The sequence below is a fragment of the Doryrhamphus excisus genome, chromosome 4 (assembly GCF_030265055.1).
Source record: "Doryrhamphus excisus isolate RoL2022-K1 chromosome 4, RoL_Dexc_1.0, whole genome shotgun sequence".
Lineage (NCBI taxonomy): Eukaryota > Metazoa > Chordata > Actinopteri > Syngnathiformes > Syngnathidae > Doryrhamphus > Doryrhamphus excisus.
In genome coordinates this window covers 25,277,620-25,301,874 of record NC_080469.1, presented here as the reverse complement: position 1 = coordinate 25,301,874, position 24,255 = coordinate 25,277,620, and the positions used below count along the sequence as shown (strand labels likewise).

The 24,255-nt window shown below is 35.4% G+C and overlaps 1 protein-coding gene and 2 non-coding genes across 3 annotated transcripts in view; 2 read left to right on the top strand and 1 right to left on the bottom strand.

Annotated features, from left to right (window-relative positions):
- Window positions 1–20,228, bottom strand: part of cfap299 (cilia and flagella associated protein 299) — a 70,671-nt gene extending 50,443 nt beyond the window's left edge. The window contains exons 1-3 of the mRNA XM_058070057.1: window positions 20,090–20,228; window positions 16,494–16,642; window positions 4,688–4,778 (exon numbers count right to left, since the gene is read on the bottom strand). Of these exons, the coding sequence (XP_057926040.1) occupies window positions 4,688–4,778; window positions 16,494–16,642; window positions 20,090–20,197 (348 nt within the window). The 5' untranslated portion in view covers window positions 20,198–20,228. The remainder of the gene's footprint in view (window positions 1–4,687; window positions 4,779–16,493; window positions 16,643–20,089) is intronic.
- Window positions 20,229–20,324: 96 nt separating this feature from the next.
- Window positions 20,325–20,397, top strand: trnar-acg (transfer RNA arginine (anticodon ACG)). Its single transcript has one exon. It is a non-coding gene; the product is annotated as a tRNA-Arg (tRNA).
- A 474-nt stretch (window positions 20,398–20,871) lies between these two features.
- Window positions 20,872–20,944, top strand: trnaa-agc (transfer RNA alanine (anticodon AGC)). The gene has a single exon. It is a non-coding gene; the product is annotated as a tRNA-Ala (tRNA).
- Window positions 20,945–24,255: the final 3,311 nt, after the last annotated feature.

The window sequence follows — 24,255 nt, the reverse complement described above, 5'->3', positions numbered from 1 at the left end:
AATGAGCGTGTTGTTCCTGGCCCGGGTACCACATGTCACCCCCAACCCCCCCCTTCCTAACGTTCTGGGTCTCCTCCAGTTGGACGCGTTGTCCACATCCGGACCCAAAACCGCCACAACCGCTTCCTTTGACTGCGAGGAAACGCCGGCTTCCACCGCGAGGTGACGGGACCTGGCCCTCGCCGGCCGCCATCAATAACAGCGACTTGGAGTTGGCTCCGTGGCGTTTATGATCAGGGGATGCTTTGAGGCGGGGACGTCCTGCCAAGACTTGGCTAATTAGCAGCGAGGAACAACCTTGTGTCAACGCCACCTTTCACCTCAGACGCAAAGAACCCTGGGAATTCATCAGCATTTTTCACCTTTGCTCTCTTTGCTTTTTCAATCAGCATCAAACGTACAAAATATGGAAGTAGCTTCTAGCTGCTCCACAAGCTTGAAGTAGTGTACACTTAGAGAAGGTCCATCATGGTCACCTGTACGCAGATCAGCTCCTTTTGTGGGGGTACTGTCACGGTCCAGGGGTGCACGAGTGCTGCCATCACTAAAGAGCTGCGGTTCATTTATGAGAAAGGTGAATTCCAACAAGTAATGTGACCTTCTCAAAAGTTGCTCCTTTTGTGGGGGTATTGTCACGGTTCAGGGGTGCACGAGTGCTGCCAGCAATAAGGAGCTGTTATTCATTTTTGAGAAAAATGAATTCCGAAGGTAATGTTGATATTCTGAAGATTTGCTCCATTGGTGGTACAAGGGTCACCGTCAAGGGGTGCACGAGTGCTGCCAGCACTAAGGAGCTGCGGTTCATTTGTGAGAAAGGTGAATTCCAACAAGTAATGTGAGCTTTTGAAAAGCTGCTCTTTTTGTGGGGCTATTGTCACGGTTCAGGGGTGCACGAGTGCTGCCAGCACTAAGGAGCTGCGGTTCATTTGTGAGAAAGGTCAATTCCAACAAGTAATGTGACTTTCTGAAAAGCTGCTCCTTTTGTGGGGGTAGTGTCACAGTTCAGGGTGCATGAGTGCTGCCAGCACTAAGGAGCTGCGGTTCATTTATGAGAAAGGCAAATTCCAACAAGTAATGTGACCTTCTGACAAAACTGCTCCTTTTGTGGGGGTAGTGTCACGGTCCAGGGGTGCACGAGTGCTGCCATCACTAAAGAGCTGCGGTTCATTTATGAGAAAGGTGAATTCCAACAAGTAATGTGACCTTCTCAAAAGTTGCTCCTTTTGTGGGGGTATTGTCACGGTTCAGGGGTGCACGAGTGCTGCCAGCAACAAGGAGCTGTTATTCATTTTTGAGAAAGATGAATTTCAATGGTAATGTTGATATTCTGGAGATTTGCTCCCTTGGTGGTGCAAGGGTCACGGTCCAGGGGTGCACGAGTCATGTGACTTTCTGAAAAGCTGCTCCTTTTATTGGTGTAGTGTCACGGTCCAGGTGTGCACGAGTGCTGCCATCACTAAGGAGCTGCGGTTCATTTATGAGAAAGGTGAATTCCAACAAGTCATGTGACTTTCTGAAAAGCTGCTCCTTTTATTGGTGTAGTGTCACGGTCCAGGTGTGCATGAGTGCTGCCAGCACTAAGGAGCTGCGGTTCATTTATGAGAAAGGTGAATTCCAACAAGTCATGTGACTTTCTGAAAAGCTGCTCCTTTTATTGGTGTAGTGTCACGGTCCAGGTGTGCACGAGTGCTGCCATCACTAAGGAGCTGCGGTTCATTTATGAGAAAGGTGAATTCCAACAAGTCATGTGACTTTCTGAAAAGCTGCTCCTTTTATTGGTGTAGTGTCACGGTCCAGGTGTGCACGAGTGCTGCCATCACTAAGGAGCTGCGGTTCATTTATGAGAAAGGTGAATTCCAACAAGTCATGTGACTTTCTGAAAAGCTGCTCCTTTTATTGGTGTAGTGTCACGGTCCAGGTGTGCACGAGTGCTGCCATCACTAAGGAGCTGCGGTTCATTTATGAGAAAGGTGAATTCCAACAAGTCATGTGACTTTCTGAAAAGCTGCTCCTTTTATTGGTGTAGTGTCACGGTCCAGGTGTGCACGAGTGCTGCCATCACTAAGGAGCTGCAGTTCATTTATGAGAAAGGTGAATTCCAACAAGTCATGTGAGCTTCTCAAAAGCTGCTCCTTTTGTGGAGTAGTGTCACGGTTCAGGTGTGCACGAGTGCTGCCATCACCAAGGAGCTGCGGTTCATTTATGAGAAAGGTGAATTCCAACAAGTAATGTGAGCTTCTGAAAAACTGCTCCTTTTGTTGGGGTAGTGTCACGGTCCAGGTGTGCACGAGTGCTGCCATCACTAAGGAGCTGCAGTTCATTTATGAGAAAGGTGAATTCCAACAAGTCATGTGACTTTCTGAAAAGCTGCTCCTTTTATTGGTGTAGTGTCACGGTCCAGGTGTGCACGAGTGCTGCCATCACTAAGGAGCTGCAGTTCATTTATGAGAAAGGTGAATTCCAACAAGTAATGTGAGCTTCTCAAAAGCTGCTCCTTTTGTGGAGTAGTGTCACGGTTCAGGTGTGCACGAGTGCTGCCATCACCAAGGAGCTGCGGTTCATTTATGAGAAAGGTGAATTCCAACAAGTAATGTGAGCTTCTGAAAAACTGCTCCTTTTGTTGGGGTAGTGTCACGGTCCAGGTGTGCACGAGTGCTGCCATCACTAAGGAGCTGCAGTTCATTTATGAGAAAGGTGAATTCCAACAAGTAATGTGAGCTTCTCAAAAGCTGCTCCTTTTGTGGTGTAGTGTCACGGTCCAGGTGTGCACGAGTGCTGCCATCACTAAGGAGCTGCGGTTCATTTATGAGAAAGGTGAATTCCAACAAGTCATGTGACTTTCTGAAAAGCTGCTCCTTTTATTGGTGTAGTGTCACGGTCCAGGTGTGCACGAGTGCTGCCATCACCAAGGAGCTGCGGTTCGTTTATGAGAAAGGTGAATTCCAACAAGTAATGTGAGCTTCTCAAAAGCTGCTCCTTTTGTGGAGTAGTGTCACGGTTCAGGTGTGCACGAGTGCTGCCATCACCAAGGAGCTGCGGTTCATTTATGAGAAAGGTGAATTCCAACAAGTAATGTGAGCTTCTGAAAAACTGCTCCTTTTGTTGGGGTAGTGTCACGGTCCAGGTGTGCACGAGTGCTGCCATCACTAAGGTGCTGCGGTTCATTTATGAGAAAGGTGAATTCCAACAAGTAATGTGAGCTTCTCAAAAGCTGCTCCTTTTGTGGAGTAGTGTCACGGTTCAGGTGTGCACGAGTGCTGCCATCACCAAGGAGCTGCGGTTCATTTATGAGAAAGGTGAATTCCAACAAGTAATGTGAGCTTCTGAAAAACTGCTCCTTTTGTTGGGGTAGTGTCACGGTCCAGGTGTGCACGAGTGCTGCCATCACTAAGGTGCTGCGGTTCATTTGTGAGAAAGGCAAATTCCAACAAGTAATGTGACTTTCTGGAAAAACTGCTCCTTTTGTGTTGTAGTGTCATGGTCCAGGGGTGCATGAGTGCTGCCAGCCCTAAGGAGCTGCTATTCATTTTTGAATTAGATGAATTCCTAAGGTAATGTTGATATTCTGAAGATTTGCTCCCTTGGTGGTGCAAGGGTCGCGGTCCAGGGGTGCACGAGTGCTCCCGGAACTCTTTTTTGGGAAAGTGAAGTATAACAAGTACTGTTCACATTCTGAGTGGGGGTGTCTTCTCGGGATGCACGAGTGCTACCGGCACCAGGGAAGTCCAATTCCAAGACATACATATTCCCACTAAGGACACAATATACATATATTATACATGATATTCATATTGGACATACAAAATGAATTCCGAAGGTAATGTTGATATTCTGAAGATTTGCTCCCTTGGTGGTACAAGGGTCACCGTCAAGGGGTGCACGGGTGCTGCCAGCACCAAGGATCTGCGGTTCATTTGTGAGAAAGGTGAATTCCAACAAGTAATGTGAGCTTCTGAAAAGCTGCTCCTTTTATGGGTGTAGTGTCACGGTCCAGGGGTGCACGAGTGCTGCCGGCGCTGCGGTCCATTTATGAGAAAGGTGAATTCCAACAAGTAATATGAGCTTCTCAAAAGCTGCTCCTTTTGTGGGGGTATTGTCACGGTTCAGGGGTGCACGAGTGCTGCCAGCACTAAGGAGCTGCGGTTCATTTGTGAGAAAGGTGAATTCCAACAAGTAATGTGAGCGTCTGAAAAGCTGCTCCTTTTATGGGTGTAGTGTCACGGTCCAGGGGTGCACGAGTGCTGCCCGCACTGAGGAGCTGCGGTTCATTTGTGAGAAAGGTGAATTCCAACAAGTAATGTGTCACTAAGGACACAATATACATATATTATACATGATATTCATATTGGACATACTGTACTGTACTGTACACTAGACTACTACACAAGCCGCACATTGACTACTCTAAAGACGTTGTGGTCTGCCATGATAGGATGCTAACGGAACATCCCGGCTCCAAACAATGCAAGCTGGAATGTGTAAAGAATACTGGGAAAGGGGGTGTTTGGTAACATCTAATTGGGAGAGGGGCAGCCCAGCTGGCCTGAGAGTGGGGGGGTAAGGTTGGGGGGGGGGGGGTGGCAGGCATTTCCACTTGACTTGACACAGCACGGATAACGTTCCCATGGCTAATGGAATGGGCCCAATACTTGAGGGGAATCCCGTTACGTAGCCAAAATGTACTCACTGTCATTTTCCCAGCGCGGTTGGCTTCCTCGCGCTCGCCCAGCGCCTTCAGGAAGTTATCCTTCACTTGGCTTCCTGCGTTCCACGCCGTCCTGGGGGGGGGGGGGCGACACTTTAACAAAGGTTTTCCCGATCTTCTCCCTCAATAGTTACTGTCATGTATTCATATCATATATAATATATAACATTTATCTTAAAAAAAACTTTCAAAAAAATGTAATTAAAAAGGTAATAATTCTAAAAACATAATAAATAAATAAAATTATTATTATTATTATTATTATTATTATTATTATTAATAAAATAAAATAAAATCTATTGCATATAATAACAATAGATGCAGTGTCTTTCTTACATTTGATTAAATGAAAAAGTTGTTTTTAATAAAATAAACAATAAATAATAATAAAACATATTATCATAAATGACATTCTTAAATCAATTTAAATAAAAAATTAAAATGTTTTCTTCAAATAACATAAAAAAATAGTAATTAGAATAAAACTTATACAATTAAATATATTATGTTTAATTCAATAAATATTTTTCATTTCTTCACATTACAAAAATCTAAAATTTTATTTTAAAAATATTTTTTAAAAACATTAAATGAAAAAAACCAATTGTAATAATAATAAAAATATTTTATAATTTATAATATTTTATTATTTAAAAAATATTTTTTAAAACATTAAATGAAAAATACAATTGTAATAATAATAAAAATATTTTATAATATATTTATTAAAAACAATAACACTTCAAATAACATAAAAAAGTAATTAGAATAAAACTTATAAAATTAAATATATTATGTTTATGTCAATAAATATTTTTCATTTCTTCACATTACAAACATCTTAAATTTTATTTTAAAAATATTTTTTAAAAACATTAAATGAAAAAAACAATTGTAATAATAATAAAACTATTTTATAATATATTTATTAAAACAATAACACTTCAAATAACATAAAAAAGTAATTAGAATAAAACTTATAAAATTAAATATATTATGTTTACTTCAATAAATATTTTTTAAAAATCTTGAATTTTATTTTAAAAATATTTTTTAAAACATTGAATGAAAAAAACAATTGTAATAATAATAAAAAATATTTTATAATATATTTATTACAAACAATAACACTTCAAATAACATAAAAAAGTAATTAGAATAAAAATTATAAAATTAAATATATTATGTTTACTTCAATAAATATTTTTTTAAAAAATCTTAAATTTTATTAAAAAAATATTTTTTCATTTAAAAACATTAAATGAAAAATCAATTGTAATAATAATAAAAAATATTTTATAATATATTTATAGAAACAATAACACTTTAAAAAATGAATTAAAAATAAAATAGTAACAATAACAATTATATTTATATAATTGTGTGTCATATCTTGAGTCTTACATTTCATTAAATAAAACAAATTGCCTTTAAATAATTGCAAAAAAATAGTCATAATAATAATAAAAAATGCAAGTAAAATATCTGACATAAATGAGGATAAATGAAGGGTTGAAATGCAGTTTCTTTCCAACAAGACCACATTTTGTCCACGGTTCTTTTTTTCATACAAGCAATGTTGACCATATCCAATATTTCAAGCGATCCGTGCGATACTGAGGCAGCCTTTTTACGCTGGGAGCTGGCCCGTTTCCACGGAAACGCGAGGCCTGGCAGCTCGCTAATGGATCCGCACCTGAGAAAACAGCAGCACCAATATTTGAACAGTTAACACGGCCGTACCAGGGCGGGAAAGACGTCTGGCGTCGCTCCAGCGTGGAGTGTGAAAAGCTGGCCGAGGGGAGACGCAGCGACTTCGCCGGCGGAAGGCCGTAAACAGCTCATTGCTCGCCTCACGCTTGCGGTCGTGACGAACCTCAACGCTGCTCGTCTCTATTTCACGTCACGGTCACATCGCCTTTTTGTTTGAATACATTTAATTTTAATTTTTATTATTTTTTATGAATTGTTTATAATTTTTTATAGTTTTTTTTTTATTAATTTTTAAAATGAATTTTAACAGTTTTTTTTAGATTTTTTTAAAAATTAATTTTAATTAAATTTTATTAATTTTTATTTGTTTTTAATTAATTTTATTTTATTTGATAACATTATTGCAAAATTGCTGTAATTTCTTAAAATTTTTTAATCATGAAAATTTTAAAAAATGCTCAATTGCCTTAAATCTAAAATTCTTACTTTTTATCGTGGAATTAACATTTTTTTAAAAATCATAAAATTTCAGCATTTAGGATTTTTTTAGGAATTTTTTTGTAGTATTACAAAACATGTCTGGCTGTGGCAACTCTAATTAAACTAATTTAATTAAAATTTTGATTAATGTTGATTCATTTTAGTTTTGTTTGTATTAATTTTTATTTTATTTTATTTATATATTTTTTTATCATGACAATGAAAAAAAATGCTTTATCGTCTTAAATCTAAAATTCTTACATTTTATCATGACATTAAATTTTTTTCCTTTTTTTCATAAAATTTCTGCATTTTCTTAGGATTTTTTTGTGGTATTACAAAACATGTATCCCCAATGGCAACTATCTGGCTGTGGCAACTCTAATTAAACAAATTTTTATTTATAATTTTTAAATAATTTAATAATTTATAATTTTTTTTTGCAAAATTGCTGTAATTTCTTAGAATTTTTTTAATCATGAAAATAAATTTAAAAATGTTTTTTATTGTCTTAAATCTTAAATTCTCACTTTTTGTCATGGAATTAGCATTTTTTTTTAATTATTTTTTTTAATTAAAACTATTACTTTTTGTTGTGGAATAAACATATTTTTTTTATTATAAAACAGCAATAGTTTCTCATTTTTTTCATGAAATTAAGACATTTTTGTAAACCAGCAGCATTTTCTTATACTTTTTATTATTTATAAAACAGCAGTTTTTTTCTTATAATTGAGTTTTTCTAGTGGCATAAAAAGTTTTTTCATGGTAAAATTGCAGTATGTTTTTTTTTTTAATAAATATTTTTCTTATATAATATTTTTTGTATACTATAATATTTTTAGGGCTGCCAAACATAATGCGTTAACGGTGGTAACTAATTTATTAAATTATGTAATATTCATTATTATGAATTAAATTATTTATTTATTTAATTATGAATTTATTAAATTTATTAAATTAGTTTTGCGTAATTAAGACATGCGCACTAAGCCTTTATTTCCGAGTTCATGTAGTGTTTAGTTTGGTTGCTTTATTGAGAGAAGTCAGCCGACAGCAGATGTTATGGTATGAAATATGAGGTCCGGTGTTGAGAGATGGGGGAGAACGGCCGTAAAAAAAAAAGGTCATAAATAGAGTTTGAAAAGTGGGGGGGCGGGGGGCTGGGGGTGGATGGATATAATGAGGTTATGAAACTCTTGCCTTCCTTCCAACAAGGACGCATGCCAGTCCACTACAAACCTTTCTTAGAACTTGGAGATTTCTACCAAAGCTTTGCCTGCGCCCCCCCGTCCCCGTCCCCGTCCCCCTCACCATGCCCCCCCTTCCCAATGAGAGAGCGCTAGCTTGGTAAAAATGCAGCAGCAGCACATAGTTGGAGGCTGCAGGCGCACTGCTGGGTCACGCGGTATTGGTGGTGGGGGTGGTTGAGGGGGGGGGGGGGGGGCCCAAAGTAAACACAGGTGTTGAGGAGGCAAGTGGGACGTGGGGGGTGTAGTGGGGGGGGGGGGTACCCCTTCCAGTAGCTGAAGCAACACACACTCAAACGAAGTCATGGATGGTGAACACAACTTGACCAAAACACTTTTTTTGGGGGGGGGTCGGGGCTGGGGGGGGCACAGGGGGGTATCAAGGCTCATTTAGACGACATAACGAGCCGGCTGTTATTATTAGAGGCTAATGACTAGCTAATTAGCCCGCTGTGATCCCGTCAATGCAGATGGGCCGTGAAATTATTACAAGAGTCGGAGGAAGGGAAGTCAACCAACGCTCGCCATCTGGATCGTAAAAAAAAAAAAAAAAAAAAAAAAAAAGAGAGGTAGAAATATTACACCGGGCGAGTTATTACGAATGACTCCTCTCGCTTGCTGAACGACTCAATCAGGGCAGCAACCAGGAACCACTGCAACATATCGCAGTCATTATTGCAATTCTTCAAGACAAAAATACTATATTTTTTCATTTTTATTTCAATTTTTGACAATTTATTTATACTAAAATATATATATTTTTATTATATATATTATATATTATTTTTTACTATATTCAATATATTTTTTTAAAATACCATAATATTTTCTTTTAATGTAAATGGTTGAGAAATAAGCTGCAATTTTTTTAAACTTACTGATTCAAATATAAAGTTGTTATTTTTATGAGATAATACTGCAATTTTATAAGAAAAATTCTGTATATATTGTGGGGAAAATTATTGTACAATATTGCAGTAATTATTGTATTTAAAAAAAAAAGAAACTCCTTTCAAAATGTAAAAAATAAAAAAAAATGCCATAATATTTTCTTTTAATGTAAATGGTTGATAAATAACCTTTTTTTAAACTTACTGCTACAAATATAAAGTTGTTATTTTTATGAGATAATACTGCAATTTTATAAGACAAATTCAGTATATTATGTGGGGAAAATTATTGTATATATTGCAGTAATTATTTTTTTTTTAAATAAACTCCTTTCAAAATGTGAAAGATTGAATAAAAAAAGTAAATATTCTTTATGAGAAAATATGGCAGTTTTAAAAGAAAAACAATGAAAGTCATATTTTAGGAGAAAAAAGATTCACTTTCACGCACAAAAAAAATCATAATTTTCATGAGAAAATACTGCAATTTTATGTGGAAAAAAATGGGGGGCACGGATAATAATAACCATTTTTCAAAAGCTTTAATATGAGAAAAAGTTCATGTTAAGTAAAGTTAAAATTAATTAAAAATATTTTGCAATTTTACAAGATAAAATCAGAATATTTTTTACAACATTGCAGTAATTATTACAATTTTTCAAGACAAATTCAAAATCTTTTAAAAATCTTTTAAAATCTTTTAAAAATGTGCATATTCATTTTTCAGATTTTTTTTTAATCCAATTTGTTCTGAGATATATATTTATTATTTTATAATTACTGTAATAAATTTAAAATATTGGTTTAATATTAGAAGAAGTTGTAAATGGACAAGAAATAAGTTGCCATTTTCTGAGATATATTTCTATTTTAGGTATATTAAAAAATATATTGTAAAACACCAATATTTTATAATTTTTTTTAAGCTTTTTGTAAACCAGCAGCATTTTCCTGTACTTTTTTCCCTCATAAAATATTATTTTTTTTCTTATAATTGAATTTTTCTAGTGGCATTAAAGGTTTGGTAAAATGGTAAAATTGCAGTATGTTTTTTTTAATAACATAAATATTTTTAATATTTTTATATTTATAGAATAATTTCAATATATTATTTTTTTTTAATAATTTTAATAATTTACATACATTTATATATTTTTAGGGCTGTCAAAAGTAATAATAAAAAGTACTAATTTATGTGCAATACTGCAATTTTACGAGAAAGAATATTCTGAGGAAAAAATAAATAATTTGACAAAAATTGCAGTAATTATTGCAATTTTACAAGACAAAAGTGGCAATTTTAGGAGGAAAAAAAATCATACACGATGGGAAAATATTCCGATTTTTTCCTGGCAAAATTAATGAAGAAGTCAAACGGAGTACTGGAAGATGTCGGTCACTGGGTGCTACGAATGGAAGGTAACAGCGGACAAAAGCGAGGATGGACCGAGGTGGGATCTTTTCCAAAATTCCTCTCGGAGACTTTCATCATGGCTGCCGCTCCAGATGCTGGTCCCGTCAAAGGAAGCTAATTTATTGCTTCCTTAATCAGCGAGTGCAATGGCTTCCAGGCCGGCCTTTACTAACGATCAATTAGCCTTTAGCGCCATCAAAGTTGACTTGTCACGCTCTCGCAGCGGAACACACACACAGCATCCGACAAAAGTACAGCCCTCATACTACACTACTGCACTACTACAACTACATATACTCTACTACTACCTCTACTACGACTACATATACTTTAGAGTAGTCAGTATTACACTATTACTGCCCACTGACACACATCCAGTATCGTCTGTGCTGAAGATCTGCTCCCTTTCTGGTGGTAGTGTTGCAGTCCGGGGGCTGCATGAGTGCTTCCGGCACCGGGAAGCTGAGGTTCAATTTGGGAAAGATGATTTCCAACGTGTGCTGTGACGTCATGGAAAGATGGTGGTAGTGTCATTTCCAATTCCACAATTTTTGTTAACGTGACTGCACAAGTGCTGCCGGCATTAGGGAGTTGCGGTTCATTGGTAGAAACATGAACTCCTATATGCACATGTTCATTCATATACATACTATGTAGGTGACATTCTGAAAATCTGCTCCTTTGGTGGTGGTAGTGTCACAATCTGGGGCTGCATGAGTGCTGTCGGCAGTAGGGAGTTGCGGTTCATTGGGAGAAACATGAACTCCAATATGTACATGTTCATTCATATACATATGTATATGACATTCTGAAAATCTGCTCATTTGGTGGTGGTAGTGTCACAATCTGGGGCTGCATGAGTGCTGTCGGCAGTAGGGAGTTGCGGTTCATTGGTAGAAACATGAACTCCAATATGTACATGTTCATTCATATACACATGTATATGACATTCTGAAAATCTGCTTTTTTGGTGGTGGTAGTGTCACAATCTGGAGCTGCACGAGTGCTGTCAGCAGTAGGGAGTTGCGGTTCATTGGGAGAAACATGAACTCCAATATGTACATGTTCATTCATATACATATGTATGTGACATTCTGAAAATCTGCTTTTTTGGTGGTGGTAGTGTCACAATCTGGGGCTGCATGAGTGCTGTCGGCAGTAGGGAGTTGCGGTTCATTGGGAGAAACATGAACTCCTATATGTACATGTTCATTCATATACATACTATGTATATGACATTCTGAAAATCTGCTCCATTGGTGGTGGTAGTGTCACAATCTGGGGCTGCACGAGTGCTGTCGGCAGTAGGGAGTTGCGGTTCATTGGGAGAAACATGAACTCCAATATGTACATGTTCATTCATATACATATGTATGTGACATTCTGAAAATCAGCTTTTTTGGTGGTGGTAGTGTCACAATCTGGGGCTGCATGAGTGCTGTCGGCAGTAGGGAGTTGCGGTTCATTGGGAGAAACATGAACTCCAATATGTACATGTTCATTCATATACATATGTATGTGACATTCTGAAAATCTGCTCCTTTGGTGGTGGTAGTGTCACAATCTGGGGCTGCATGAGTGCTGTCGGCATTAGGGAGTTGCGGTTCATTGGGAGAAACATGAACTCCAATATGTACATGTTCATTCATATACATACTATGTATATGACATTCTGAAAATCTGCTTTTTTGGTGGTGGTAGTGTCACAATCTGGGGCTGCATGAGTGCTGTCGGCATTAAGGAGTTGCGGTTCATTGGGATAAACATGAACTCCTATATGTACATGTTCATTCATATACATATGTATGTGACATTCTGAAAATCTGCTTTTTTTGGTGGTGGTAGTGTCACAATCTGGGGCTGCATGAGTGCTGTCGGCATTAGGGAGTTGCGGTTCATTGGGAGAAACATGAACTCCTATATGTACATGTTCATTCATATACATATGTATGTGACATTCTGAAAATCTGCTCCTCTGGTGGTGGTAGTGTCACAATCTGGGGCTGCATGAGTGCTGTCGGCAGTAGGGAGTTGCGGTTCATTGGGAGAAACATGAACTCCAATATGTACATGTTCATTCATATACATATGTATGTGACATTCTGAAAATCAGCTTTTTTGGTGGTGGTAGTGTCACAATCTGGGGCTGCATGAGTGCTGTCGGCAGTAGGGAGTTGCGGTTCATTGGGAGAAACATGAACTCCTATATGTACATGTTCATTCATATACATATGTATGTGACATTCTGAAAATCTGCTTTTTTTGGTGGTGGTAGTGTCACAATCTGGGGCTGCATGAGTGCTGTCGGCAGTAGGGAGTTGCGGTTCATTGGGATAAACATGAACTCCTATATGTAGTACATGTTCATTCATATACATATGTATGTGACATTCTGAAAATCTGCTTTTTTGGTGGTGGTAGTGTCACAATCTGGGGCTGCATGAGTGCTGTCGAGTTGCGGTTCATCTACTGTGACTTTCTCAAGAGTGCTGTCGGTATCAAGTAGCTGTGGTTAATTTTTGGGAAAGAGTAATTGTAGATTAATGGATGGTGACATTCTCCCTTGATTGAGGTGGGATAGCGGTGTGGGGCTGCACGAGTGCTGCCGGCATTTTTCTATGTTGACGGGTCTTTTGTTTTCTAAGTTTTCCAAGCTTTGAAGTTACGCTTATAGATGATGTTTTTGCGGTTCCGTGGAGGTATAATATGTGTATATCAATACAAAGCGTTGTTGCCGTTACCATAGCAACACACGTGCAAGCAGGCCGCCCCTTGTCCGGGGGTCCGCCGCTTTTAAAAAGTGAATTACGACACCGTCTTCTCAACGTGAGCGCCTCTTCTTCCCAAGTCGGGAAGATTGCCTCTTCTTTCCTTTTTAGGATCGGGCTTCTACCGAAATGACCTTGTGACCCTTCCGCCCGCCCCCTGCCCCCCTGCCCCATGTAATGCTCTTGGCCGGTGGATCAGGGAAAACACAAAGACAATTTGCAGTCTTGGAAGTGGAGTGATGGATTTGTGCGCGGCCGTGTTGTGATAAAGAGTTTTGCACCTGCGAATGACCCCCCCGCCCCCCTCGCCCCCCGGCCCCCGCCCCCTTCCTTTTCAAGCTCTGCTCTCCCGGAGACCTTTAGTGCCTGCAGGTGTATAAATAGAGCTGTTTTCAATTAAGGCTCAACCTCGCCTGTAGCGTGCATCTGATCAATGCGTGCACCCCGTCCCCCCACCCCCACCCCCACCCTCGCACCTGTGGTAATAAAATACCAGTGAGGGGTGAGGGCGTGGGGGGATGCTGCCCCCTTGTTGGCCCGTCTCTTTTCTTAAGGACGACGCTCTCTCCCCGTGAAGTGAAAGAAGGGCTTTGGCGAGCTAGCGCGCTAACAAAGAGACGCTATGCCGGGTCCGTCGTGCCATTATTTGGTCAGGGCGTGGCCCCAAAAGGGCGTCAGCGTGTGGCCCCAAAAGGGCCGAGAGCCGCAAAAGAACAAGGTGAGCCCGTTTGAAGGTGGGACGGGACCCTTAAATGACCATGCATTTATTTTGGTGAATGGATGAAAAATTATATTCCAAAATTGTTGCAAAATTATTAAAATATTTCTATATTTCTATTTTCCAAATATTTCTTCCTAATATTAGGAGAATAACGTCATCATATTATGGGAGTATTATGGGAATAATGTAGTAATATTATTGTAAAAAAAAAGTCATGATATTATGGGAATATTTTGGGAATAATGCTGGATTATTATGGGAATAAAATCATCATATTATGGGAATAATGTGGAATAATGGGAATAAAGTCATCATATTATGGGAATAATGTGGAATAATGGGAATAAAGTCATCATATTGTGGGAATATTATTGGAATAATGCTGGATCATTATGGGAATAAAATCATCATATTATAGGAATAATGTTATAATATTATTGGAATAATGCTGTACTATTATGGGAATAAAGTCATCATATTATGGGAATATTATGTGAATAATGCTGTAATATTATGGGAATAAAGTCATCATGTTATTGGAATATTATGGGAATAATTCTGTAATATTATGGGAATATCAATTTATGGGAATATTATGGAATAATGCTGTAATATTATGGGAATAATGTAATCGTATTAAAGGAATATGATGGGAATAATGCTGTAATATTAGGGAATGATGTCATCATTTTATGGGAATATTATGGGGATAACGCTGTAATATTATGGGAATAATGTCATAATTTTATGGGAATATTATGGGAATAACGCTGTAATATTATGGAAGAATGTAATCATATTATGGGAATATTATGGGAATATTGCTGTAATATTATGGGAATAATGTCATCATTTTATGGGAATTATGGGAATAATGCTGTAATATTATGGGAATAAAGTTATCATATTATGGGAATATTGTGGGAATAAGGCTGTAACATTATGGGAATAAAGTCATCATGTTATTGGAATATGATTGGAATAATGCTGTAATATTATGGGAATTATGTCATTTTATGGGAATATTATGGGAATAATGCTGTAATATTATGGGAATAATGTAATTATATTAAAGGAATATGATGGGAATAATGCTGTAAAATTATGGAATAATGTAATAATTTTATGGGAATATTATGGGAATAATGCTGTAATATTATGGGAATAATGTCATCATTTTATGGGAATATTATGGGAATAATGCTGTAATATTATGGGAATGTCATAATTTTATGGGAATATTATGGAAATAATGCTGTAATATTATGGGAATAAAGTCATCATGTTATTGGAATATTATGAGAATAATGCTGTAATATTATGGGAATGATGTCATCATTTTATGGAAATATTATGGGAATAACACTGTAATATTATGGGAATAATGCTGTAATATTGTGGGAATAAAGTCATCATGTTATTGGAATATTATGGCAATAATGCTGTAATATTATGGGAATTATGTCATTTTATGGGAATATTATGGGAATAATGCTGCAATATTATGGGAATAATGTAATCATATTATGGGAATATTATGGGAATAATGCTATAACATTATGGGAATAAAGTCATCATGTTATTGGAATATTGTGTGAATAATGCTGTAATATTATGAGAATAAAGTCATCATGTTATTGGAATATTATGAGAATAATGCTGTAATATTATGGGAATGATGTCATCATTTTATGGAAATATTATGGGAATAACACTGTAATATTATGGGAATAATGCTGTAATATTATGGGAATAATGTCATCATTTTATGGGAATATTATGGGAATAATGCTGTAATATTATGGAATAATGTCATCATGTTATTGGCATATTATGAGAATAATGCTGTAATATTATAGGAATAATGTCATCATATTATGGGAATATGATGGGAATAACCTCCTCCCCAGCATCCTAAATGACACGCCCCTCCCAGACTCCGCCCCCTCGCCGGTGGTGTTGATGAAGGGCAGGAAGTGGTTAGGTTTTGATGGAAGTGTTTGCATCTTCTGCTTTGTTCTCCGAGTGCTGCTGATGGAGGAAGAAAAGAGCGATGGCTTCTGTTCCTCGCCACGCGCTTTAATTACTCCCACCTTGACTTTATTTGCTGCAGCGCTTGGGAGCTGGGGGGCGGGTGGTTGGGGGGGGGGGGGTCGGGGGGGTCGGACCGCAAAGAAAAGAGGTTTCTAATCAGCGGTTGGACGCAACCTTTAAATGGAATCACGTGTGACCACGTGGCCAGATAAGACAGGAAACACATGCGGGGCAGCTTGGCGTTCTTACACCTATACATCAGGGGGTGTCCCAAGTGCGGCCCGGGGGCCACTCGCGGCCCTGGGCACATTCTAAACATCTCATTTAACAACTCATTGAAAAAAAAATGGAAAATCTGGAGTAGGCAGGAAGTGAACAAAGGAAACAGATTGTAAAAGTAACAGACGGGGGAGGGGGTAGGATTTAATAAGCTCTGCTTCTTCCTACTCCTTTCGGACACATTTTCTCATAGAACTTCCTTTTCTGGGAAAATGGAAGTGCCACAAAGAGAAACTCACATCGGATGGTTCCTCTCGTAGCGGGCCGTCGCCGCCCTCGCCGCCGTCGCCGCCGCCATCACAGATGCTTTCCGCTCCTCAAATTCCTCCCGGCTCAGCACCGTGCCCTTGTGGCCGTGTTCCACCAGCTTCCGGGCCGACTCCCTGCTCTGGAAGTCCAAACAAAAAGGAGCTGCGTCGGAAAATGGACGACATTTTTTTTATTTTGTAAAATTGCAGTAATTGCAGTATAGTGGAACTGCGTTTTTTTTTATAAAAATAGATTATTAATAATATTTATAATAATAATAATAATATAATAATATTTATTTCATGTCAAATTTTCTTGTAAAATTTATTCATTTTTCTTTATTTTTTTTTATAAAAATAAATTATTTTTGTCTCATAGAAGCCAAACTTGTTTCTTGTACAATGGCAGTATTTTTATAATAAAAATTATTACTTCTTAAGGTGAAATATTTACATTTATTTCATGGCAAATTTTCTTGTAAAATTTATTCATTTTTCTTTATTTTTTTTTAATACAAATAAATTATTTTTGTCTCATATAAGCCAAACTTCTTTCTTGTACAATGGCAGTATTTTTATAATAAAAATTATTACTTCTTAAGGTGAAATTATAACATTTATTTCTTGTCAAATTTTAATGTAAAAAAATATTCCTTTTTCTTTTTTTTTTTTTTAAATAAAAATAAATTATTTTTGTCTCATAGAAGCCAAACTTGTTTCTTGTACAATGGCAGTATTTTTATAATAAAAATTATTACTTCTTAAGGTGAAATTATAACATTTATATCTTGTCACATTTTCATGTAAAAAAATATTCCTTTTTCTTTTTTTTTTTTTAATAAAAATAAATTATTTTTGTCTCATAGAAGCCAAACTTCTTTATTATACAATGGCAGTATTTTTATAATAAAAATTATTACTTCTTAAGGTGAAATTATAACATTTATATCTTGTCACATTTTCATGTAAAAAACTATTCCTTTTTCTTTTTAAAATTGCAATATTTTCTCACAAAAATATTTTTTCTCATAAAAGTAAAACTTGTTTTTTCTCTGAAAATTTATTTTATTTTTTTTTCTTGTAATTACAACTTTTTTTATTTTGTAAAACTGCAGTATTTTATTCCAAAAATATGTTTTTATCTCATAAAAGTAAACTGTTTTTCTCATTAAATTGCAGTATTTTTCAAAAGAAAAATTATTACTTCTTTTTGTGAAAGTACAACTTTTATTTTTTTTTATAAAATGCAGTATTTTCTTGTCACTTTTTCTTTGAATTAGAACTTAAAAGTGCACGATTTTCCAACAAAAATATTTTTCTCATGGACTAAAACTTGTTTTTCCTCTGAAAATTGCCTTTTTTTAAAAATATTTTAAATTTTTTTCCTGTAATTATTACTTTTTTATTTTGTAAAATTGCAGTATTTTCTTATCAAAAATATTTTTCATCTCATAAAAGTCAAATGTTTTTCTCATTAAATTGCAGTATTTTTTTTTAAAAGAAAAATTATTACTTCTTTTTGAGAAATTATAACTTTTATTTTATGTAAAATGCAGTATTTTCTTGTCACTTTTTCTTTACTTATAGTAAAATGGCAATGACTTTGTGTAAATATTTTGCGTAAAATTGGTATTTTTTAATAAAAATTACCACTTATTGAATCATAAAAATTGCAAATTATTCATTTTAGTTATTTTAGTTTTATTTAGTCATTTAGTTATTTAGTCTTTTTAGTTTTATTCAGGAATTTAATTTTTTTTCCTGGGATAATTGAAGTATTTTTTTATTAAAAAAACTATTGCATTTTATTTCTTGCAAAATTGCAGTATATTCTTTTAAAATATTTTAATTTTTTTTTGCTTATAAAGCAAGAGTGGATTTTTTAAAATACTTAAAAATACTTTAAAAATACTTCACTTTGAGCAACTTTCGACAAAACAAGTGCCGCAAGGCATGCTGGGTAGCCAGAAGCCAGGAAACAATACGTATTGCGAATAAGGCGTCCATGTTCTATGAATAAAGATCGAGTGAGGGGGGGTTTCAGACCCGAGCTCTAGAGCTGACGGTTCGATCCCGCGGCTTGCCAGCTCGACGCCGCCAAAGCGCCCCGCCGCGCCCCGCCGCGCCCCGCCGCGCCCCGCCGTGCGCCTCCACCAGAGAGCGGAAACGCTGGCTTCGCCCGCCGTCTTTTGATGTGGCGCCGCAAAAAAACGAGTCCCCAGTTCTGATTTTGGCACAAAAGCCGTTTTCTGCATGAAGGAGCCGACTCAGCGGGAAACCTGGACTCGTACCCGCAACATCCATCCTGGCGACGGAGGTGATGATTTTGTAACGTGACCTCTTCCACCGCCGCTGCGCCTCTCTCCCAGGGCAGGCCCCGCTCCGTCAAAAGGCCCAAACAACGCCGGCCAGGAAAAACAGGCCCCGCTGAGGGATGATTTATCAGAGCCGGGCATTATCGGGTCAGCTGACCCGGCCCGGCCCGACCCCGGTGGGTTAAACAGTGATTGACGACAGCTGATTAGCAGGTCAGATACGGCTTGTTCTGCCCTGGTGTGGACACAGGTGTCCAAACAAAGCAAATGGAGCTATCCTTCACAAGCCTGCCATCTAGTGGACAAAAGGGGGAATTACGTCAAAGACAAAGGAGCCCTTCTACTTAAATAATGTTGTTTTACCCGTAAACTCTGCTTCGCTCTTTATTTTTAATGTTACATTACCCAAGTTTGACTACTGTCTTCCTTATTATCTTTAGATTTTTCATAATACATATAAATATGAATTCTATCATAATTAAATAACCTAATTTAATAATTACAGGTATTTTGCTGCCCCCTAGCGTTACAATTGTGAAGTTGCACCAGACTACATTAATCATTTTGGAAATATTGCGTTCCCTCGCAGAATGGCAGCGTAAAACTAGGATATCATGCACGATAAAAATTATTACATAGCCCTACCGATGCATTGTTCGATACGGCATGGATTATATGACAATTAAATAGTCAATACGGAAGAAAATTACATTTATAATTATATTATTATTATTATTATTGGTTGATTGGTTGAAATGGACGACCCGGAAGCTGATGAACATTGTAAGGTCACCCGGCTCCGCAGTCTTTGGCTAAGGAAGTTAGCATTGTCAACACAAATTTGCAGTATTTTCGTGAAAATATTATATTATTTTTTTCTCACGAATTATTTTTTCTCATAAATAACATTATTACATTATTTTTTAACTTTTCTTCTTTCTCTCAGTATTTTCCTGCATTTTTTTACTTACTTGTTTTATTTTTTTATTTACCTTATTGCAGTTTTTAAATCAATCAATCAAAAGACAGCAGGTTTTGATGTGAACACTTATTCATTAAATTGTTTATACACCGATGTTATTAATACGCCGATTACAAGATTATGTTTTGTTGACTTTGAATTTTTATTTTGAAGTTCCTCCGACACGTGCTCATAAACATATTCGAAGGTTTATCTTAATTCCGCAGTTTAGTCAACCCAGTTCGGCTCTAACTAGGAAACCAGTAGTCACCAGACGTTGAAGTCAAAGTAGCCCAACAAACTTCACTCACTTTCAAGTAAAACAAATCCATCGGTGTCACTTTGGAGTCCAAATAGTCCTCGTAGGCCTTAAATTGGCCCACCGGGTCCTGGAAACGATTGGCTGTGTTGACCTCCATCTTTTACCGGTGTGTGTTTGGAACAGAAGTTACCATGGCGACAATTCTAACTTTTTACGACAGTTGACCGGAAGAAGTCGTGAGAAGTTATATTGTTTATAAACTAAACGTACGTGTGTTAGACACAGGGCTAGTGGCGCAATGGATAACGCGTCTGACTACGGATCAGAAGATTCTAGGTTCGACTCCTGGCTAGCTCGAAATTTTTTCACGTTGTTTTATCTTGAAATAAAATGCTTGTTTTTTTTGTTGTATTTCATACACAGCATTCAATTTAACTAGTTTATTTTTACTGATGGTCAAAAAATAAGTATTTTTCACGTGGTCTATGCGAACTCCAACGTAGGCCGTACTAGCTAACAATGGTCTGATAGATTGGTGGCAGACATGTTGTTTTTGTTTCCCTCCTGACCTTACATTGGACCACAGTGATGTTAGTTCCATGTTGGCTATTCGGCTCCTGCTTTAGTGAACGCCTGGAAAGAAAACCTGGAGTGTAGTTTGTGAGAAAGTTTTTTTGCACAAAACAATTTGGTTAAATATGTTAGAGAACACATAGCGGAAAACTCAAAGAGTACTTAGTTCGTGGTACAAGTTATTTTATACAGTGTGATTTCATTTGACATATGAGAAAACTATTTAGTTGTTCAGTTTGTGGCCGAGCAGCTTCATCAGGGGAATTAGCTCAAATGGTAGAGCGCTCGCTTAGCATGCGAGAGGTAGCGGGATCGATGCCCGCATTCTCCAAAGAATTTTTTTCTTTTTCGTAGAAGAGATGTTGGGATCGGAAACGAGTCCAGGATCTATCCCTCAGCGTCAAACAAAAACCCCAAACCGTATCCTGGCCCTATTCTCTAGACTAGTCTCTTGTCATGTAATAGTGAAGAAACCCAGTCCGGGATTAAATGTTACCAAGTACAGAACACTAATTCGAGCCCCATACCAGATATCTACCCCAAATACAGACTTTGGTCTAAACCTAAACCCAGTCCTAACTGCATTCCCTGGTAGTATGATAAGATTATTGTCGTAAAATTCCAAATTTTTCTCTGTCGATGACAATATTTTTCAGGTAATATTTTGACTTTATTCTTGTAAAATTACAGCTGAATTTTCCATGTTATTTTCTTGTTATAATTATGAAATTAGGGGGTTATTTTGTTTTGTTTCTGTTTTTTTCTTTAATATTTCAACTTTTCTGTAAAAAAAACTTTCAGTTAAAATTGTGTTATTTTTGCTGATATTATGAGATCATTCTCCTAAAAATTATGTTTTTTACATAATATTTTGACTTTATTCTTGTATGAAATTAGGGGGTTATTTTGTTTTGTTTCTCATACTATTATGACTTTATTTTTTTTCTTTAATATTTCAACTTTTCTGTAAAAAAAACCTTTCTGTTAAAATTGTGTTATTTTTGTTGATATTATGAGATAATTCTCATAAAAATTATAATTTTTTACATAATATTTTGACTTTATTCTTGTATGAAATTAGGGGGTTATTTTGTTTTGTTTCTCGTACTATTATGACTTAATTTTTTTCTTTAATATTTCAACTTTTGTGTAATTTTTTTGTTAAAATTGTGTTATTTTTTTTACATAATATTTTGACTTTATTCTTGTAAAATTACACCCGATGTTTCCATTTTTGTTTTTTTTGTTGTTATTTTCTTGTTATAATTATGAAATTAGGCGGTTATTTTGTTTTGTTTCTCATACTATTATGACTTTATTTACTTTTTTTTAATATTTCAACTTTCTGTTAAAAAACCTTTCTGTTAAAATTGTGTTATTTTTGTTGATATTATGAGATGATTCTCATAAAAATAATATTTTTGGGTATCAATTTCGGTATTATGTTCTGGTATATATATTGATGTAATTCAATACGACTGCATGTCTTTATTTGGCATATAAATCTTCATACAATACCATACATGTTTATTATAAAATTTCAGTACAAAAATTTTTTTTTTAAAAAAATCAGAACGTGATCACATCACAGCAGGCAGTGAGATATACACTTTCAATTATTAATTTTTTTTTGTTTTTTCAGGCATAACACATATTTTTTTACATATTAAATAAATTCCCCAAAAAGTGGATTTATATTCATGTCCAATGAAATATTGTCATGTGATAAGAATTGACCTTAAATATTGTAGTGTACTGTAAGTGTTGATCAAAACATTCAAAAATCAGTATGACACAGTAGAATTATCCAAGCACATTAATAAACAATAAATCAATATCTTAAAAGTGATTATTATTAGCTGGGAATTTGCTAGCATCCTCTCCAGAGACTCGGGGTCCTTCCCGGCTGTTCGCCATCCGATAGGGCCACAGCTTGAACCACCAGGTCGTGACTCTGGATTTTTTTGACCCGGAACAGCCGGTGGCTAAATTGATAGATTTGATGGACACTTTTCTTCCCGAGGCCTCACAGCTCCGGTTTCTCGTTTCTTTGCTTTCTAAAGATATAAAAAGAGATAAAACAAGCACATAATGGGACACACCACCAAAATAGTACAAGTATTGTATGTTGTCATGAATGTACATGTTACTACATGCAATACTTGTAGTATTTTAAGCATGAGCGCTCAGCTGGGAATTTTTGGAGGTCTTTCCAAAAGACCCAATAGGCGGAATGGGCGTGTCCCATTATGTGCATTGTTAGCTGCCTCTTTTTAGCTGTTTTGATATCTTTAGAACACACAAGAAAGATTAAGGATTTTGGATGATGGGCAAAATTTTGACTTTATTCTTGTAAAATTACAGCAGATTTTTCCATTTTTGTTTTTTTTTGTTATTTTCTTGTTATAATTATGAAATTAGGGGGTTGCTTTGTTTTGTTTCTCATACTATTATGACTTCATTTTTCTCTTTAATATTTCAACTTTCTGTTAAAAAAAACTTTCTGTTAAAATTTTCTTATTTTTGTTGATATTATGAGATTATTCTGATAAAAATAATATTTTTTTACATAATATTTTGACTTTATTTTTGTAAAATTACAGCTGATTTTTCAATTTTTTGCTATTTTTGTTATAATTATGAAATTAGGGGGTTATTTTGTTTTGTTTCTCATACTATTATAACTTAATTTTTCTCTTTAATATTTAAATTTTCTGTTAAAAAACTTACTGTTAAAATTGTGTTATTTTTGTTGATATTATGAGATTATTCTTATAAAAATAATATTTTTTTACACAATATTTTGACTTTATTCTTGTATGAAATTAGGGGGTTATTTTGTTTTGTTTCTCATACTATTATGACTTTTTTAAAATGATTTTTTTCTTTAATATTTCAACTTTTCTGTAAAAAAATTCTGTTAAAATTGTGTTATTTTTGTTGATATTATGAGATTATTCTCATAAAAATAATATTTTTTTACATAATATTTTGACTTTATTCTTGTATGAAATTAGCGGGTTATTTTGTTTTGTTTTTCATACTATTATGACTTTTTAAAATGATTTTTTCCTTTAATATTTCAACTTTTCTGTAAAAAAATTATGTTAAAATTGTGTTATTTTTGTTGATATTATGAAATTATTTTCATAAAAAGAATATTTTTTACATGATACTTTGACTTTGTTATTGTAAAATTACAGCTGATTTTTCTATTTTTGTTTTTGTTATCATTATGAAATTAGGGGGTTATTTTGCTTTGTTTCTCATAATATTATGACTTAATTTTTTTTTTTAATATTTCAGCTTTTCTGTTAAAAAATTCTGTTAAAATTGTGTTATTGTTTTGATATTATGAGATTATTCTCATAAAATAATATTTTTTTACAAAATATTTTGACTTTATTCTTGTAAAATTACAGCTGATTTTTCTATTTTTCTATTTTTGTTTTGTTTTTGTTATTTTCTTGTTATAATTATGAAATTTTTTTGTTTTGTTTCTCATACTATTATGACTTCATTTTTTTTTTAATATTTCAACTTTCTGTTAAAAAAAACTTTCTGTTAAAATTTTGTTATTTTTGTTGATATTATGAGATTATTCTCATAAAAAGAATATTTTTTTACATAATATTTTGACTT